The 21,139-nt window shown below is 39.5% G+C and overlaps 2 protein-coding genes across 2 annotated transcripts in view; one reads left to right on the top strand and one right to left on the bottom strand.

The window, feature by feature from the left end:
• LOC307017776 (uncharacterized protein) overlaps nucleotides 1-21,139 on the top strand; it is a 307,460-nt gene that overhangs the window by 104,772 nt on the left and 181,549 nt on the right. The window lies entirely within an intron of this gene.
• Nucleotides 1-21,139, bottom strand: part of LOC307017775 (polypeptide N-acetylgalactosaminyltransferase 10-like) — a 71,569-nt gene that overhangs the window by 41,449 nt on the left and 8,981 nt on the right. The window contains exons 2-4 of the mRNA XM_079647549.1: nucleotides 15,599-15,701; nucleotides 12,911-13,049; nucleotides 7,350-7,516 (exon numbers count right to left, since the gene is read on the bottom strand). Of these exons, the coding sequence (XP_079503675.1) occupies nucleotides 7,350-7,516; nucleotides 12,911-13,049; nucleotides 15,599-15,701 (409 nt within the window). The remainder of the gene's footprint in view (nucleotides 1-7,349; nucleotides 7,517-12,910; nucleotides 13,050-15,598; nucleotides 15,702-21,139) is intronic.

Genomic DNA, 21,139 nt, shown 5'->3' on the forward strand with positions numbered 1-21,139 from the left:
AAACATCTCACCAAATGACTGCAGTTGAATATTTGCCAACTGGCTAACACAACAATTCCGATCAATATGCTTTGCTTCAAATGAAACTGAAAACGAAATGCATGCACACAAAACAACATATTAACCTTTGAGTAAAATGAATAGCAATTTTTTTTTTAACCCCAGTCTAGAAATTATATTGAGAATAAACTGATTAAGGATAGGAGATACGTACAAGTCTCATGCAGTCTAGTGGATGATTGAGTGATTTATCACATCATACAGTCGTTGCAGCATCACTCGTCATCAACACCCCCCCCCCCCCCTAAACAATAGCCTGGGGACACTGAAACTTAGCTATGTCCTTGGTGGCTAAACAAAAAAAAAAGCCACATGTGTGACTAGATAGATAGATGGTTTGAAGAATGATAGGACAAAGGTAACTCCCGAGATAGTTTTTCCACCATACCTCTGGGGCTCCTGTTGCTATGATACCTATCTAAAAATCACTGCCACCTGACAAATAGCATTTGTCATCTGCGGCTTCTGTGAAACAGACGGCAGCTAAACATAGAGTTAGTACATGTCTCCTGAGAGCAGCTTGGACCTTTGGATTTATTGTTTGGAAATCTGTTGAAAAATCTGTTGACGGATTATACCACCACTGTTTGTGTACAACAGCCTTTAATGCATGTTTTCACCATTAATATTATAGCCATATGCTTTAAAGCATCTAATACTGAAGTTTTATTTAGAAATGTGGACTTGAAGGCATTAACTTGAGCATAAAAATGGGAAGGGGGGAAATTTGTTCAGATGTGAGGATCAATGTAAGAGAGAATGATTTATTTCCAACGTGATTGACACTTCTCAGATGTGAGAGAGTTGTGATCCTCAATATATAACAGAAACCTTGTGCTAGAACTCACTGAGCCATGGAAGAAGGGTAGCCAAGCCTTAAATATTTGGTCTGCAGCAATACATTTCAGTATAATCTTCATAGTGTGTATGATGGGCTCTCTTGTGATATATGTCGGTTTTACTGTGAATGTTTATATATTTGCAGTTAATGTATTTTAATTTGTATTATATTTGTGTCTTATTATATATTTGAGATATTATTGAACTCAAGTGTCATGCTTCATGGCTAAATAATTTCCGAATTTGGAATGAATACTGTATCTATCTATATATCTATCTACTGTATGTATGTATGTATGTATGTATGTATGTATGTATGTATGTATGTATGTATGTATGTATGTATGTATGTATGTATGTATCTATCTATCAAAAGGTGATTGCTGAAAAATGTTCTGAAAAGCAACTATAAACTCTGTAAGCAACTACCACTGTTTGCTAGACGTTTCACAGATCTAGGTTGATGGTGGGGAGGACAATAACTTTAGACCTTCTGATATTTGTCTATACTGGAGGTGGTTCTCATGGTGATTAAACAGCGAGAACAAAAGAGGAGAATGGGTTGAATTGTACTTAGATGACAAGTGATATAAATGAGACTGAAGAGAACAGCTGTTTCATATTAGTTGTATAAAGAAGAGCGAGAGATGTGGGTGGTGATATGGAAAATGATGCTGACTTTCAGCCACACCGGAGGGATCCTTTAAAGACCACATTTATAAAACTGCAGGTCATTTTTATAATTACAACATCTGTAGCCTAATCTTAATCACCTTACAGGCAAACCACACAGTGTTAAAAAAAAGGCCTCATCATGAGTTAATTTGCCTCAGGATAACTGTTACAAGCAGTGGTGGTGCATAATGAAGTTATAAATATAACAGCGCATTAGTATGACTGTAGGGTCTGTAAGCTGCTAAGCAGAGCAAGGTTACTCAGCGTCAGCAGAACTGAGACAGGGTTTCTTCCTGTGTGTGTGTGTGTGTGTGTGTGTGTGTGTGTGTGTGTGTGTGTGTGTGTGTGTGTGTGTGTGTGTGTGTGTGTGTGTGTGTGTGTGTGTGTGTGTGTGTGTGTGTGTGTGTGTGTGTGTGTGTGTGTGTGTGTGTGTGTGTGTGTGTGTGTGTGTGTGTGTGTGTGTGTGTGTGTGTGTGTGTGATGAAAGGACAAGTACCTTTGGGTGGGCTGGGATGTTAATTACTCACACAGATTGACTCTCTTTTGTGAATGTGAATCAGATCAGGAACTGCTGAGGAATATTTATCTTTTATTTCATCTCTCAGTAAAAAGAAAGTCTATGTAAAGCCCCATACAACAGAAACAAACGATTGTGTTAAGATAGCTAGTTCAACATTAAAAAGCCTATTATCCAGATTTCTAGATATGTAACATTTTGACACATTATTTTGTTTTATTCTACACAATTTCAAACATGACTGTTGGGCAAAAGCAGCTTGACATATTTGAACTGTATCTATTCTTATACTTAGATGTTCCAACCCTTTTGTTACAGAAGTTGTCATGTGGGAATTAGCTTATTATCCCTCACTACCACTCTATAAATTACCAAATCGTAAATACTCAATATCTAATTTAAGGATCTGTGCTCACCTCTATGATGTGAACAGAAACAACATTTAACTAAACACACTTGCTTCTCGTTTAGAACACGTCAACCATGCCTTTTTATTTAAGCAAAGGATACATCAGAACGTTTTCCAGGTAGATTGCATTATCCCAGATTGTGACTTCATGAGGATTTAGAGCCTCATTTAGCTAGCTATTGAAGCTATTAATGACCTGAGATAAACAGTTTGCAGGTTGTTTGGAAATCAAAGAAGCAATACAATATACATTTGCAAGAAAAAGTATGTGAACCCTTTGGAATTAGCTGGATTTCTGCATAAGTTGGTCATAAAATTGAGGAAGCCATTGCTGTCCAGAAAAAACATTGCTGCACGTTTGAAGTTTGCAAAAGAGCACCTGGATGTTCCGCAGCACTACTGGTAAAATATTCTGTGGACAGATTAAACCAAAGTTGAGTTGTTTGGAAGGAACACACAACGCTATGTGTGGAAAGGCACAGCACACCAACATCAACAACTGTGAAGTATGGTGGAGGGAGCATCATGGTTTGGGGCTGCTTTGCTGCCTCAGGGCCTGGACAGATTGCCATCATCGACGGAAAAATGAATTCTCAAGTTTATCAAGACATTTTGCTGGAGAACTTAAGGCCATCTGTCAACCAATTGAAGCTCAACAGAAGATGGGTGATGCAACAGGACAACGACCCAAAGCACAGAAGTAAATCAACAACAGAATGGCTTCAACAGAAGAAAATACGCCTTCTGGAGTGGCCCAGTCAGAGTCCTGACCTCAACCCAATTGAGATGCTGTGGCATGACCTCAAGAGAGCGATCCACACCAGACATCCCAAGAATATTGCTGAGCTGAAATAGTTTTGTAAAGAGGAATGGTCCAAAATTCCTCCTGACCGTTGTGCAGGTCTGGTATGCAACTATAGGAAACGTTTGGTTGAGGTTATTGCTGCCAAAGGAGGGTCAGCCAGTTATTAAATCCAAGGGTTCACATTCTTCCACCCTGCACTTTGAATGTTTACATGGTGTGTTCAATAAAAACATAAAAACATATAATTGTTTGTGTGTTTTAGCTTAAGCAGACTGTGTTTGTCTATTGTTGTGACTTAGATGAAGATCAGAACACATTTTATGACCAATTTATGCAGAAATCCAGGTACTTCCAAAGGGTTCACATTGCAACTGTACAAGTGCTTAAGAATCAGACATGATGGTCTTCAACCTTCCAAAATGTTCCCACACCACTCCGCTCCTCCGCTCACTTCACTTCAATATACTGCTAATATGCATGTTCATTAACAACTAGTTGAAGGTTAATTTGTGTACCTTAATATAAAGTTCTACCGAAGATAATTTCTCATCTTGGTAAATGACTGTATAAACCAGAAATTGAACTGAAACTCTGAACCACACTTCACATTCTAATAGATCACTTTTTCTCTACGGCTTTGCAATGCACTTAATAAATTATGCAAGGTTTCAAAGCTGAGTATTGATTTGTGGTTTTCTGCAAAGAAGCCGCCGGGATTCTGCTCATCAACATTGTAATACCAGCGGGTCAGCAAGAGGTGATTAAAGTTTACTTTGTCCTTGTTTCTCTCAAGCCTTAATTACAGCCTGACTTGTATCTTATCAAAGAGCAGTGGCAGAGAGAGGGAGTGTTAGAACAGATGGCTTGCAGAGGTTAAATCTCTCTCCTGCAGCTGTGTAATGTGCTCCCATCCATCGTAACACAGGGTCCAGATGCATACCATGTTTCAGGCGATTTTCACACAACTGAGTTACTCTTTACTCCCCACCCAGGGGGATGTGTGAGGGTAGACGGGAAGTGATGATGTTGGATTTTTCTAGTCTCTTACATATTTGAGAGTGAAACATTATAGGGTTTGTTTCATTGTTTAAAAGCTCTAAACGAGAGCATATACAATAGAGCTGATATTTTATATGGGTGGTATATTTTGTGACCTATTGATAGGAAGATGTCTTCTTTACCCAAGGATATATCTACAGATGTGAATCTGATAATGTAAATATCTTTCACTGGTCCTTTTTCTTTACATTCATCCTTATTTTTTTCCTTTGGCCAATGATTTCAGTGTGCAGGTACTCCTTAAATGGGAATTTCACATTGATACTAAGTCATTTGAGATATAGTGTCTATACAGTATAGTATATGTTTAGTGTATGTATCACTGGTTTAAAACATGTATGGAAATGATACTATGCTATTGTAAATCTATTTTAGGCATTTTTTGTTTCCACACCACTGAGCAGCGGGAGAGTTTGGTCTCCGAGCTCTGATGGGTGTTAACCTCTAAATGAGTCTGAGGCAGCGGAACATCTCATTACCGTGGAGACGAGAGGTAAACACATCCTTCAACGAGGGACCGTGACAGAGAGCACTAATTAACAAGGAATTAAACACTTTCTTCAGAGGGCTGGTGAAGGGAGAGTGAAAAAGGAGACAAATCTAGGCACACAAACACCCACACAAACACACACAGAAACACAACGCTATGCAACAATGGACAATAGATGTTTACTGCAAAGAGCTGCCGAAGAGCCACAGACAAACAAAAGTAAAGCCACACATGCTCACAAGGGTGGACCAGAGCGGATCACAAAGCAGTAGACATCTTTTTTTTTTTTAAGATATGAATTCATTTTTATCATTCCATTGATAACTGGGGAGCCATCATTAAATGACGACTTCCTTTCCTCAGCAACTAAAAAGGGATACAAACAATCTTGTACTCTTCTAGGTAAAAACATGTATCTATTTTCTGAATGACTCAATTGAATGTGCATTTTTTATTCAACAATTCAGCCTTTTCTGCAGCTTGTGATTGGCCAAGTTCCCTTAAGATGTTGAGCAACAAATGTTAATGTAACTTAAAGAACTTGGAATTTGGGAAATTAGTGTTCTATATTCACTGTCCTAACCAAAGTTCTAACAGCTTGGATTGACTCCTAACATCGTGAGATTCAGGCTTTAGTCTTCACACCATGCAGATAGAAACACACACTACTTAAAAGGCTTGGTAGGGTACTTGTAACTGAGCCTCTACAAACCCCTCACACTTGTTAGTGTACTTGAGTACATCTAAAATAAAGTACTCCTGAATCATATCTGAATAATGAGACTATCTTCTTTTCTTTTTTAAATCTAGTTCAAGGAAACTGATTCATGGAAAGTGTTTGTAATATAGGGATTGTGGATTGAATACCATATCAGTCAAGTGGTGAAGCATTATAGCCTAAAGCAGGTACAATGCATATGAGCCGCCAAGTCTCTTCTTTCTTCGCTTGGGTGAGAGAAAGATTTAAAGGCCGCTTAAATGTACTTTAGGTCGAAGCTAGGGTATTGTGTTGCCTGTCAGAGAGCTCAATAAAATAGATTCACTGCAGGGCAGAGAGATATGTCCAAGCATTATTTAACATTTAACATCGGGCTTCTATAGAAATGACCACAGAAACTTTGGAAACAGATTTTTGATACATGTGTTGCTTGAGGTTGTTGTATATACCATCAGGCAAAATACTGTACTGATACTACTTTTTTTAGCTGCAAAAATGTCTCACATAGTCCTCAGATAAAGTGTGCAGTTTCTAAACCGAGTGAGCCCTAATAGTTGGCAAAGCTGACTCATTAAAACATGCCTCATTTAAAGTAAGCTGCTCAGTAGATAATCTTACATAACTCTTCTCTACACCTGATTGGATAATTGCACCACTCACTGGATTAGTCTTGGGTAAGAGTGATGTCTGCTACCATGACATTTGTTCTCTAAATTAAGCTCAGAAGGATATTTTTGGGTATCAGACATAAATACCCATTGAGGTTGCAGATGGAGTGTAGATGTTATATATAATATTATAAATATTAAGCTTAAGTAGTTATTTACAAGCTACAGGTTGCAGAAAGAGAGTATCAGCATGTCAAATTAAGCTTAGACATTTCCAATTGTCCACTGAGCTCCATGTAGTTTACAACTCAGGGGTTTAGTCTGTTTCATTATGGATGGTTTTTGTTTCTAGAGACAAATCTTGAACAAATTAGGATGGCTTTGTAAGGCTGAGAGTAAGGATGTCAGACAGACTGAAAATGTTCTAAAAGCCTATTGGTTGAAGAGATAGTGTTTCAGAAGTGCATGAGGAGTCAGAGGATGTTTGAAGGCCATCATCTGAGCCCTTTGCCAAGTGGTTATTGAGTCTTTGCTGCTGATCGATAACTTTTCTTCTGTTATTCGGCTTGGAAACTCTCTCAGCCCCCTGATAGATGGAGAGCTATCTCACCTGTCAGCACAGTCAGGAATACATATGAGATCCTCTGACTAGAAACTGGAAAATGAGCCAATGCTACACACAGAGGCTTTTGGATGCCTCAGATCGCTCAATTGACAGATACCACTGTTCTTCTGCCAGTGTATTGCCTTTACTCTTCTAAGGTTAACACATCTCACTTATCGCATTAATATAATTGAACATAATGAGAAAAGTGTACAGAAGACCCTGATGGAAACCCAGCGATACCCTCTACATTGTTTCACTGAATCATCTTTAATCTTTAGTCACACCAAGATCCACTATCTTCAGTCCCACAAAGAAATATATGTTCATATCTAAATCCAGTACCACAAATATATCTGCACACAATAACCCATAATAACATGCTCAGGTCATGGGCCTCATGAAACCCTGTGTAATTTCAACACTTTCAACCATAAGTGTGGAATCAAAAGTCGATGTCATAGCTGTTCAAATATCCATTACACAAAGAAAGAAGTGACATAAATCAACCTCTTTTTCTAGTCTGAGGAGATGTTATCTGTAATGTGTGTGTGTCTTCTGTACCTTTGTCGCTGAAGTCATCGACCAGGATGATCTCTGCGATGAGCTGTGGAGGAGAGCGGTTGAGCACGCTGTGAACGGTCCTCAGCAGCGACGACCAGCCTTCGTTATGGAACGGGATGATGATGCTGGTGTTGGGCAGCTTCTCTGCATACAGCTTTGGTTTACAGCTGCAAACAGGAAAAGTGAAAAATATTAAGAAATACCCCAATGTAATAGGGTGGCCATTTTACTACTATTTCATTTAATTTGTTTTCATTTTTTTCATTTGTTCAGTTCATGGTATGCACAACTTAATGTATAACAATTATTTACAAAACATGTCTCTATAAACACACCATACCCGAAAAGGAGCAGGGAGAAGAAAATAGTCTTATATTACCTGCCGCTTTCTATGAAAATAAAAATAAATAGGAATAATTGGTCTGTCCTTCATATTTTCATATTCACCGCCAATCATAACGGTATCGTAGGAAAATAAGAGAAACACAAAAAAACGTTAAAAAAAAAATACTTAGTTCCCACTTGACAGTTAACGGAACAAACAAAAAAACAACATCAACATCTCCATGTTTTATTAATCCATCTTATTAAGGGAAGGAAGCAACTTCATTCACACCCTCATCATGCAATCGACTGCTCAGCGGATGCCGGGTCAGTGAGGTGACATATGGATTCAGTGCTCAGATGAATGTGTTTGAGAAGGCTGATACACAGCAGCTCTACTCAGCTTCCTAAAATCCACAAGCAATCTTCTCTGAAACCGTTATTCAATCTATTTTTTCTATCATTTAGCTATTACAGTGAAAATTGTATTCGCTCGCCTCTCGAAGGGATGATAACAAAATAAATAATGAAAGAGCCCATTTGGTTTTATAAATTAAACACATTTTGGTTTTGGTACCAAATTGTATCTTATTATTATATTATTATTATTATACAACCAAAATAATGTAGATAATACATTAATAATAAAACAGATGATCAAAATCTTGAAAGCAGCAGCAAAGGAAAATATTGCTCCACATGGATACAACCACACAAGTCTCCTGTTATAATGATGATTTGAAGATATTGTGATCATGGCATTGTCTCCTGCCAGAACATATACTGTAAAAGGTCATGCAAACAACAAATCCCCTTTTAAAACATGATGCCTGAGTAACTGTTGATGACATGGATATGCATGATATTTGGTTAGGTCTGGACAAACATAATGACTGGGATAGGGATCACAGTGTTGTTGAAATAACAAATTCATCCTTTGTTATCATAATTCAAAGAAACCAATATTGACAGTTGAGAGAGATATTAAGTGGGTTTTAGTCTGGCTCGTTGTTCTTCAGATCTGGACTTTGAGGCACTTTAACAACATATCATTACTTCTACCTTTGCTAAGGGCCAATGGTGCATTCACATGCTCCTCAGGTGGATGCATTTCCTGAATTGCAACGTTGTTTTCCCAATTCATAAGCCTTAACTAGTCACGTGGAAACATCATAGATGACAAAAAATAGATGTGTGGTATTGGTCAATGTGTTAAAAAAAACCTAAAAATTAAACTATAATTTGAGTGTCCGCCCTGTGTTTCAGATATGCTCCAAATTGTAATGTGTTCTTCCTTAGTCCATGCTACACCCATCGACAAAGTTTCATGAAAATAGGGCCTGTCTTTTTCCTTCAATCCTGCTGAAAGACAATGCAACAGCGATAAATAACCAAGCTATAACTATAACCTCCTTCCTTGGGCCAGGTTAATATTATAAAATACTAATAGTAAAACAGGGATTAAATAGGTCATTAGGTGGAAGCAACAACTTTAATTCAGCGCAATTGAGCTCAGTGCTGCTTGTGCATTGAGGCCATCAGAAGCTGCTTTTATTTGATTATTTGCAGCACATACAGCGGGTATCTGTTGCCGTAGTTGTTAACATGTGCTCGGATGACAGGTTACAGCGATCACCTTGTACGCGGTGATTGTAGCGAGCGGCGGGACGCCTGCAAAGGAGCTAATCATGGAGAGAGAGTTATGGCCCCTCGCTGACAGAGAGAGAGAGAGAGAGAGAGAGAGAGAGAGAGAGAGAGAGAGAGAGAGAGAGAGAGAGGGAGAGAGAGAGAGAGCGTGTGTAGTGAACTGTGTCAGTCGATCAATGTCCTTGTTGAACATAGGCCTGCGTGTTATTCATTCAAATATGAACGCTGGGAGAAAGGCAGAGGGAGTGATAGGTAGGCAGCAGGCTGGTGACTCTTAACAAACCCTGTCCAATTCCACAGGGGACAGAGAGTGTGTGTGTTTGACTGTGTGTGTGTGCTTCAATTAAATCTTGTCAGAGTGCAGAAATCGAATGTGTCACTCGCAGGTCTGGGACTTGCTGCCTCGGAGGCACTGACAACATGCCAATCAACAAGAGGCAGACGCCTGCAGGGCACACAGGGTGAAGGAATTTCTGGCGGGGGGGGGGGTTGGGTAGAGCAGGTGTGTCCATGTGATCGGTCACAGGAGAGAGAGAAGTGTCTGGCAACCACATGGACGTCCTTAACACCATTTACATGCAACAAATGAAATTACAGGCTAAGGCGGGACTATGATTATAGCAGTTGTCACATAAACACTTGCACCGATAATGACTGTGGAGAAGGACCTGACTTAGTTGAGTCATCTGAAGGCTTGGTTTGACTTGAGATATAACAACAACATTATTGAACATTATTTTAGAAATGTGTCTAGAATGACCTTGTGTTGTAAAGAAAAATTGATTTGTAAACAACAGGCTTGATCGTGATTAAATATAAATAACTCATAATAGCTTTGAACATTTTAGGAAATGCTGTGTCATTGTAACGACCAGCATGTAGAGACCTGAGGGACTTGGATCTGAACTTGCAATATGCAAAAAAAATGTAAGACTTGCCCCAAAATATGTGCATGTATGAGTTTTCAAAATGAGTTCATTAAATAAGACATTTAACCACCATAAAACCAGGATTAACATTATCTCATGCATATATATCAGTCAGCTTTGGAACTAAATTACGAGCTGGATAAACAAAACACGCACTTCAAATGATTTGTTATATAAATCTGAATACCTACCAGCACAGAAAGTTACAGCAAGAGTCTAGGAAAACCTGATTTCTAAACACTGAAGTTAAATGAAATAATGGGAATGGTCAAAAGCCAGATGATAGTCCTTGTCAGGCGAAATATAAAAAACTGTGATTAAAGGCCTTCCTCAATGCCATTGTGGGATTTAATGTGAGCACATGATTCACAGGTGTCTGATTATATTATATTCAAAATCCCAAACTTTAAAAATACTTTCTGCCCCAGCAGTAATCCTTTACAAATACTGCACCAAACATTCTCTCCACCACCTGCTGTTCCCATGAAGATAAATACACAGGCGAATCTAAAGAACTCACAACAACTTCCCTATGTCACTGAATAAAGTGCAATGTTTATATAAAACAAAACAACACATCGATATCACACCATCAGGTAATCAAAGCCATACTTTTGATTATGACAGTATTCATTTCAGAGCCTTTTGACATTTCAGCATCAAGCCAATACACTTACATTCAATGGCGGCCGGCCCATAGGGGCGCTAAGGGCGCCGCCCCCCCTCTTCCCACATGTTTGATTGTCATTAAAAATAAAAAATAAATAAAAAAATATATTTCCAAAAAATATATATTTTTTATTTTTATTTTTAGGTAAATATTATATAGTTGGTATCAGTAAAATGTATAATCTACAATAAAATCTCGTTTAAATTTTTTTTACGATGTCTAAAGTTACATGTTTCCTGCCTGGCCGCAGCGTGCATCATTACCCTCTCTCGTCCGGGCGGTAGAAAGGAGTCCTCAGCCAGAGCAGCTGCAGCCAACAAGCTGACTGTTGCTATCTGTAAACTATGCCGCCGAAACATAATTTCAGCCAATCAGCGTCGTCAGATCTGATGCTCAAAGGGCGCCCTTTCAGCGGCCTGGCCTGTGTGTCTGTTTAGACTCGTATCCAAGGTGACGCTACAGTAGGGGATGGCTGCGTCTGCAGGTGTAGACTCCGGTGCTAGTGGATCGCCGGAGCTGTAGATTAACATTTGCATGCTTATTGTAGTTGTAAGGGCAATGCCTGTGGCATATGTGTGGGCAGGACCTGTATTTTACAGGAAAGGAGTGATCAGAGGGTTGAGTTGTCGATTCTTGTTCAGTTTTCATCTTCCTCACCCTGTCAGACTTTGAGTTGCGCGCGCTGCTAAAGAGACGCGCTACCATGGAAACCAAACAATGGTGGAGCTGTATTAAATAGACCCTCCAGAAAAACGCGGGCAAAAATCCTTGATTATGCGGGCTAAATTCCTTGATTATGCGGTAAAACATGCGGGGTTTTTATGTGATTGTATGCGGTGAAATTGCGAAATATGCGGAAAGTTGCGAAATATGCGAAATATGCGGGGGAAAAGAATAACAATTTTTTTGAAATATTGGGCTGTCTTATTTATTCTCTCTCACACACAACCTGCCACTAACGTTAAACCCCTTTACTATTCAATTAAACACATTCAATGTTTATTTATTGTAAAATAACACCCCCCCCCCCACACACACACACACACACACACACACACACACACACACAAACACACTTCTCCGCCTCATTCTGTTTTCATTTACTCGTTCGTTATCTGACCAGCTTCAATCTTGTAGGCTACTCACTTCGTTTCTTGTAGCCCTCGAAAGGGCTTTGGAGGTTGATCCCTCGGTGAACGTGAGTTGAATGGCTTTCTTGTCCGCAGCAGCAGAAAGCATTTTCGAATGTTTGAATGAATCAAAGTGGGTCGCCACCGTCGATTTTCTCTTATGCTCCAACACACAGTTGCACGGGGTGCAGAATAGTTTCCCCCACTTTTTGCCCGGTCTTTAGTAGAAATGTTCGTTGGTAAATGAGCTCTATACAGTGTTGTTTACATTCTGTGATGCGCGAGCTGATGACGTCACGTCAAGACGAGTTAACTTTTTTTTCTTCTCAAAATTGTGTGGAAAAATGCGAGGATTATGCGGCCTTTTGATAAATATGCGGCCTTTTAAAAATCTGCGCCATTTTGCTGATTATGCGGTAAATTCTGCGATCGCAGAATCGCGTTTTTCTGGAGGGTCTAATTAAAGTCAGAGTGGAAACAGTCGTGAGTAAATCTGATTTTGTCAGAAATCGGGAGTCTCCCGCGAAAATCGGGAGGGTTGGCAAGTAACACACACACACACACACACACACACACACACACACACACACACACACACACACACACACACACACACACACACACACACACACACACACACACACACACACACACACACACACACACACACACACACACACACACACACACACACACACACACACACACACACACACACACACACACACACACACACACACACACACACACACACACACACACACACACACACACACACACACACACACACACACACACACACACACACACACACACACACACACACACTCAACACACTCAACACACTCATACAGGACTCACTTTGGATGGCGGATGTCAGGGACGGATCGATTGAGGGAGATCCGGTCGCTGATGTAAATGTTGAATCCGTTCTCCCTGTAGGCCTGGTCGACCCGGTCAGTTTCTGTCAGAGGAAACGGCTTCCCCTGTTCACCGTTACCTGCATCAAAAACATACATATGATCAGTAAAAAGAAGACTCTTTATAAAGCATCCTAGACACATGCATATGGAGTCAAAGACAACTTCAAATGAATGATTACATACTAGGTACGAATGTTAAATTGAGATACAATAACTAAAATTTTGGCTGCATTTAAATATTTACTAAACATTGTGTCTGTTTTACACAATCCTTAAAGCATGCTGAACCTTCGAATTCTATGTCTATTGAGACAAAATCTTTATTTTAAAAAAAGAAACTAGCTATATTTATAAAATACATCTAAATTATTGCAGTATTCAAGCACAGCCATTTTATATTTTTCTTGATGAATCAATGTGTGGAGTCTGTTATACGAAATGTCAGAAAATAGTAAAAATAGAAGGTTCCCAATTCCAAAATGGACAGTTTAATGACTAAGAACATCAGCAAAATCTTCTGATTTGGAGGCAAAATGACGAATCAATAAAATATATAGGAATACGTTTTCAGTCCATTGAGTAATTCATTAAAGGTAGGGTAGGTAAGAATGGAGAAACCAGCTCGAGTGCGCTAGAATTTGAAATTACGCAGCCGAAAAACATCTGCCTCTTCCTTCAGACTTCCTTACAGAGCCCCTCCTCCAACACACACGAACGCTTACATGACCAATGAGGGCACGAGATAAGTTTGTGCACAGATGGAAGGCTGACAGGAAGGTAGGCCATCCAGTTATTTTAGCCGGGCCGGCTCAGATGATTGGTCGGGCTTTTTACAGCGCTACGGCTTCCGCAAATGAATTTTGTTTATGTATTTATTGTCAAAGCATTTATTATATTCATTGCTATCGGGATGTTAAGAGCATTCCATGGAATATGACAAAAAGTGTTTCTGAAGAGAATTACCTACCCCACCTTTAATCAACTTATAATTTAGACCAAGACAGTCAATACAAATCCATGATGTATACAATCTTAATATACACAGTATATAACACTTAGTTAGACATGTACACACAGCATGTCATTTATCACTCCCCAACAACCCTTTTCCACACAAACATTTAGAAATCTGTGCTAACTTCAGGAGTGCATCAAATTATGCCGTGCTGCATGTTTCATTAGCCACTCATCAATGCACTCCACACAAAACACACAGAGACGCATGCATAGAGGCTAATCTATAGTCAGGGGAAAGCATCAAATTAAATTGAGCTGCCTTGTTCCATTAGGCATAAATGATCGGCCTGCATTCCTGAAGGTAATAACTGTGGAAAATAACTCCTCACTTTAATGGCTCATTTCGGAGATAAACACTTCTACTTAACATTGTGCTTTTCCCTGCATTATAAACTTGTTACATAGATCACTTAAATGGTGTTTTCTATTGCTCCTTATGCATATATACCCTGAGAAAAATGTTGATAATTATGTTCTTCCAGAGTTTTTGTAGGGCAATGCACACTAGAAACTTTAAGACTTGGCATATTATATGGCTTATTATAGGTTGAATATTGAGACACTTGCTTTCTCTTTTTGTATGTCTGCCTCTCCTTGGGCTAAAATATTCAAACTCAGGCTCGTCATGTGCCTTTCTCTGTTGAATGTTCAAGCAAAATATGATCCTCACATTCCTACTTCATACTCCTCAAAAGGTTCAGAGAATGTCTACTGACGTAAAATAACAAAACTACTCTTAAAAAGTCAATAATGATTAGTGATTCACTTTTCAAGTGATTTCAATGAAACAGAGGCTCTAAGACAATATAATAAGGATGTATTGAATATTGAGAAACACATTTAGGGGTTTCCTTGTTAAGTTCAATTGGATATGACACATGGTAGTGAATTCAAAACACATCCTTATTGCAGCCCAGAATCTGCACACTGCAGGGAAAGGGAAATCCCCAAAAAGCATGAAATGGCCCCTTTAATCTTTTCTGCTGATCCTCCGGGAGACCATGTCCATACAAGCAGTTAAAGTACTTAAACTGCAAGTTATTAACGTGTTTCCTTTCATATGTCAAGTGTTTTTTAAAGTTTTTTTACAACTCTGTCATCTCTTGATGTGCCTTTCACCGCCCAATTACAGGTCTTATTGTCTTAGACAACTTGGCAATCTCTCAGAAATCCAGTGACTTTGCTTCTTAAGTACCAGCTAATACCATATAAAGGGAAGTTAAATCTGTTGCATTTGTAACAAAGAGGCAAAGGTATGTTTCCCACTCAAGCCCTAAGACTGGATCAATGCTTATTTTAGAAGATTAACTGTGTTTAATTATGAACTAAGAACTGTAATCTCAGCCTTGATTCCCACTGACTCACAGAGACGAATAAAGGAAAGGGAAAAGACTGCTGAAAAAACAGTGCTGAATTGTGTGTGTGTGTGTGTGTGTGTGTGTGTGTGTGTGTGTGTGTGTGTGTGTGTGTGTGTGTGTGTGTGTGTGTGTGTGTGTGTGTGTGTGTGTGTGTGTGTGTGTGTGTGTGTGTGTGTTCTGAAACATAGCAGATGTTCTCAACAAAACGTGCCCAAACTAAACAGCAGCGTCAGCACAGAGTTCGGACCTACCTGAGCGAGCAGCATCCCTCATCATTGCTTCATAGTCGTGCCAGTCTGTCCGCCGCACACCATCAATTCCCACCTGAGCAACCTTTCTCATCTGGTTCAACCCCTGTAAGGCAAGAGAGAAAGAAATACAAACCATAAAACTTCCATCAACTCTTCTTTTAGCTGCAGTGTCTGAAAATATAATCAACCACAACATGTTGATGGATCACACAAAAGCTCTTCATCTCATTACCTGGAAATCAAGAGTTTCTCCCAAAAGAGCTTGAACACCATTAAGGAGAACTTGATTAATTGAAGTAGAAGTCAAGATGTTCTGCTTTTCTATCGAAGGTTTCCACACACACACACACACACACACACACACACACACACACACACACACACACACACACACACACACACACACACACACACACACACACACACACACACACACACACACACACACACACACACACACACACACACACACACACACACACACACACACACACACACACACACACACACACACACACACACACACACACACACACACACACACACACACACACACACACACACACACACACACACACACACACACACACACACACACACACACACACGTAATATATTACCAGGGTTCAATAAAAAAAAAGAATGTCCTATAATGCTAGCAAATTAAATATAGTCATGTCAGCTGTGCATCTCCTTCCCTTCACTCCACTTCTGCCACAACATGGACAATGCACTGCACTCCCATATATATATATAATTGCATATGTACAAATTCAAGAATATGTAATGCAAATGTAATTACATGCTGGAAACATGAAATTGCTCTTAGCAACAGCTGAGTTTGAGAGGCAATGATGACTGACAGACAGGCCGAATTTAATGAGCCGGTGAAGGCATTTAAAATAAAGCTCTTCAACACCACAGCCATTTAAGTTTAATTCAATTTGTGGGCAGTATCTGTTTTTTTTTGTGCCACCTCTTAATTAGCTCAGAATAATTGATTGCAAATGATTATGATTGATGGTGTAAGCGATGTGGGGAATTCTGATTGATTTGTAGGAGGAGGTCAGTGAACTGGAACCGCCAACACTGCCTTTCTGTTGAAAGGATCATCATAGAGGCTTATTTAACATTGATGTGTGTCTGCAATATTTGGGTTAAAATGTGAATCTGAGGTTGTCATAAGTTCCTGTTTCTGCTTAGTTTTGTTCTTTAACAAGTAAAATATCTGTATACTTGTCCCATAATTACATCACTTTTTCTCCTCTTTTTGCTTCATATTTCATGCATCTGTGCATTTCTTACTAGAAGGAAATGAGTGTGCCACAACATGTAGAGGACTTTGCAAAGAACAAACCACCAGGGAATCTCACTCCCAGGAAATAAACAGTTTTAATCACTCAATTCTAATACATAGGAAATGAAACTGGACACAACATGAACCCAGCATTCTAGTGGAACACCCATTTCCTTCCCAACATACAGGCACATTTGTTTGAATTAAAATGATTGTATTACAATGGAATTACGCTAGTTTTGAATTGCAGTGGTACAAGGTCAAATGCATTGCTGCAGAAACTAAGCTTGAACTGTGCACATACAATGAGGCCAACGGACAAGAATGTAATTTGTTCAACACAAATCTTAAAAGTAACTGTTTTCAGTAAGCGCCTAGAAACACACTGTAATTCACCTGCCCATCACCAGACAGCAGACAGACAAAGTGAACTGAAGATAGTGAACATCTAAAAGCTAAAGAGCTAGATATGTGTATTCCTCTTACAACCCTTATTGGAGGCGTGACGTTTCAAGACTGTCTGTCCGCCTGATTTTTTCTTGTAAAGGTCATATTTCAGGAACGCTTCCAATTTGGATACATTTCCAATTCGACTGAAAGATGACCCGAGTAGAATATGATGTTACGGTAGAATATCAAAGAGCACTCTGACCTCACAAAATCCTTTTCTTTGAAACTTAAAAATGTATACAGTGTGCTCAATATGGCAACAACAGTCATGTATGATATAATTAAATTATAAAGTGATGATTCTGTGTACAGATATGGAGGCAAACGGAAGCTATATTGATAGGGGAGGAATACAGTGGAGCTTGAATTGATAGTGGAGGTTGCTCGGGAGTTGGTGGAGACCAAATCCAAGCTTAAAGGACAGCTAATATTTGATTCATTAACTGGGAACAAACATGACTCCAGTCATTTTGCTGCTGCCAATATTTAATCATAATACTAATCACATATTGATATGAAGTTTACTTTGTATCCAATTTCTTGTTTGAGTGTTTTCAGTTATTGCTGCTTTTTTATGTTTGTCAATTGTTTAAAAGATACAAGCAAACCCACCAGCAAGTCTAGCCAGTATTTCTCTTTTGTATCACAGTCGCTCACCTGCTGCCACCTCACTAAACAAAACCCCCAGGGTTGCCTGACCCTTCCTCATCCACTCCAACACCTGAAAAAGATCCAATTCAACTGGCAAGGCAGGTGGGGTAGATTTCAAATAATGAAGGGAATCTACACCGCTGGGGGTCTGTATTGTGCAGTAACAACCACAAAACCGATACCTTCCTCATGAAAGCTGGTGTGAGTGGCAATGGTATTGTAAACAAAGAAAAAAAGGACAATAAATACAGTCATCTTTCTTCTTCTCTTTGTGTTGCTTCATTTGCCTTCCTGCTGTGTGCTCTGCCACTACCTTCCTAATGGCCATCATTACAGAGACGTGGCTTCATGCTGCCACAAACAATTTCTGTTTTTTTCTGCTCTGGGCACTTTTCTACTCCATCAATATTCAAGGTGCAGCATAAATGTGCTAATAGGGCATGACAAGAGCTACACCAGAAGCCATGCAGCCCATGTCTTATCCATCAACCATTCAATCATCAATTACAAAGCCTGATGTCATATAAAAGACAGGCAGAAATGGAAATGACTTTGTCAAGCAAAACATTCAGCTTACAGGACAAAAAGAGAGAGCAGAAGAGAATGAGGAGGACATAGGTCGGTTTCACCTGCATGAGTGATCACTAATTAACTTCTATGTAGCCTTTTATGGGTCTATTCATCTATTCATCTAATGTTTGCTGCTCAGACAATATCTGTCCCTGGGTGAAGATAAACGCTACGAGTTCCACTTTGAAGGCTTTGTGGTGTGTGTGTGTGTGTGTGTGTGTGTGTGTGTGTGTGTGTGTGTGTGTGTGTGTGTGTGTGTGTGTGTGTGTGTGTGTGTGTGTGTGTGTGTGTGTGTGTGTGTGTGTGTGTGTGTGTGTGTGTGTGTGTGTGTGTGTGTGTGTGTGTGTGTGTGTGTGTGTGTGTGTGTGTGTGTGTGTGTGTGTGTCTTTAAGCACCATGAACAGAGGCAAAGTTAAAGGGCTCTGTTATATTTTTACAATGCAGTTGAACATTTCCTAATTCATCCCCGAGACAACAACATTGCAGCCATAGCTTTTTATTATTTGTATTTTTACTCTATAGCGCTATGCAGCAAGCTTAACACACTGGCTTGTCTTCTGGTGAGACCAAAAGGTATTGTAAAAATGAGTTATTACAGTAACAAAGAAACGGGTTGCAAAGGTAATGAAATAGCTGTAAAATAATTCACCCAAACTGTAATGCAGAATGTATTCATCAGTTGCATTTGCAGCAGATAACCTCCACAGCCTGCTTGGTTTTACTTTTAGTGCAAAACACAAAGCCTATTGTTTCGAAACTTTAAATAAAAATCTGCCATAGATATCACTACACAGCAGATGTACAACATTGTACGCTTTGAATCTATTTAATCAAATATTGTTCTACTTCATTTCGTACCTGCTTATTTGGTGCCACCCCCCACTACTCTCTGAAAATATCGCACATGTTGCACCTGACTAGACTTGAAAAGGTCTTCAGCACATCGAAAACAATGAGACTGCACCACAATGAAGGAAAATGTCATGGCATTAACCCCTGAGGTATCACCTTTTCTGCAAAGAGTTGCCTCGTCATGCTTTCTAGCAGTGGCTCACTTTTCACTGGATGTACTAAGGCACAAGGGAAAACCTTTTCTCCATATAAGTGAGTGACAGCAAATGAACAAAAGGCCAGTCACCTCTGAGGTCTCGGTTGTAACTGTTGAGCTTTCTCTAAGAACAAGAAAAAAGAAAAACCAAGGAGGTTAAAATGTCAGATTGTGGTTGCTATCCAGTCTCCATTTGCTTTGTGTTGTCTCCGTTTGAAAACACCCTGCTACACCTTTTTCTCAATCGTTGCATTGTTTGTATTGATGTAACATATTAGCTATGCTTTTCAGGCTGTTTTGATGCCTCCAGGGGAAAACATGATTACATTGCCAAGTCAATTATTTACAGTAAATGTAGGAACTAGTTGGTTGTATTTGTAATATTGGTATTAGCATTACAACTACATTATCATTTATAGGGCTGCCCCCCAATTAGTCGACCAAAGGTTAGTCGGCCAAAGAGTCTTTGCTCGGTCAAGATTTAATTGGTCGTTGGTTGCCAAAAAAAAAAAAGAAGAAATTGAGAACTTTTTTTAAAAAAAAAACAGGGAAACAGGAGGTGACAGTGAGTCACTTGTTTTCACGTCAGATAAGCTGATAGTTTTAACCATGTCAGGCGTAAAATCAAGAGCTTGGGAGCATTTCGAAAAAGTAACAGACAACCCGAAGAAGGTGATATGCAAACTTTGCAAGCAAATATTCTCCTATCATTCATCAACTACAAACATGATTTATCACCTGAAACATGTAAGTACCGTTCAAGCCATTAAAAGATGGACGCTCTGCGGCTCTAGCCTTAATAAAAAGCCTGTTAGATAAAATGTATTGTCATATTATATGGGCTATTAGGCTTAGTGTAAACTTAAATTAATGTGCATTTCTCTCAATAGGCTCATCCACTATACGTTGATAGGGCCACCGCATCTACCTCAACTTCATCTTCGCAGCCGCCATTGAAACTCTCACAGACAACACTCGTTTTGAAGCCCCCTCTTTCCGAGAAAAGGAAGAGAGACATCACCGACAAAATTGCAGATTTTGTGGCACTGGACATGAGACCTGTAAACATTGTCGAGGGGGAAGGGTTCAAACAGATGATGAAATTCATCGAACCGGGTTACACTGTACCCAAACGTGACACCGTAATGCACGCCATTAAAAACAAATATAACACGACCAAACAGGTACTTTTGGAGAAACTTAAAGCCTGCAAAGCAGTCAGCTTCACTACTGACACATGGACCTCCAACCAAATGGATGGTTACATGACTGTGACGGTACACTTTATTTCCCAAAAATGGCAATTACATTCATTCGTGTTGGAGACTAAAGTGCTGGAGGTGAGCCACACAGCTGCCAACATAGCAGAGCGACTCAGCGAAGTGATGGAGGAGTTTTGGATTCCGCAAGAAAAGAGGGTCGCTGTGGTACACGACAATGCCGCTAATATGGTGTTGTGCACTAAACAGCTATCTCAAAACCCGTCCTGGGGTAATGACCAGGGAATTCGTTGTGCGGGGCACAC

The sequence above is a fragment of the Notothenia rossii genome, assembly GCF_949606895.1.
Source record: "Notothenia rossii genome assembly, chromosome: 9".
Taxonomy (NCBI): domain Eukaryota; kingdom Metazoa; phylum Chordata; class Actinopteri; order Perciformes; family Nototheniidae; genus Notothenia; species Notothenia rossii.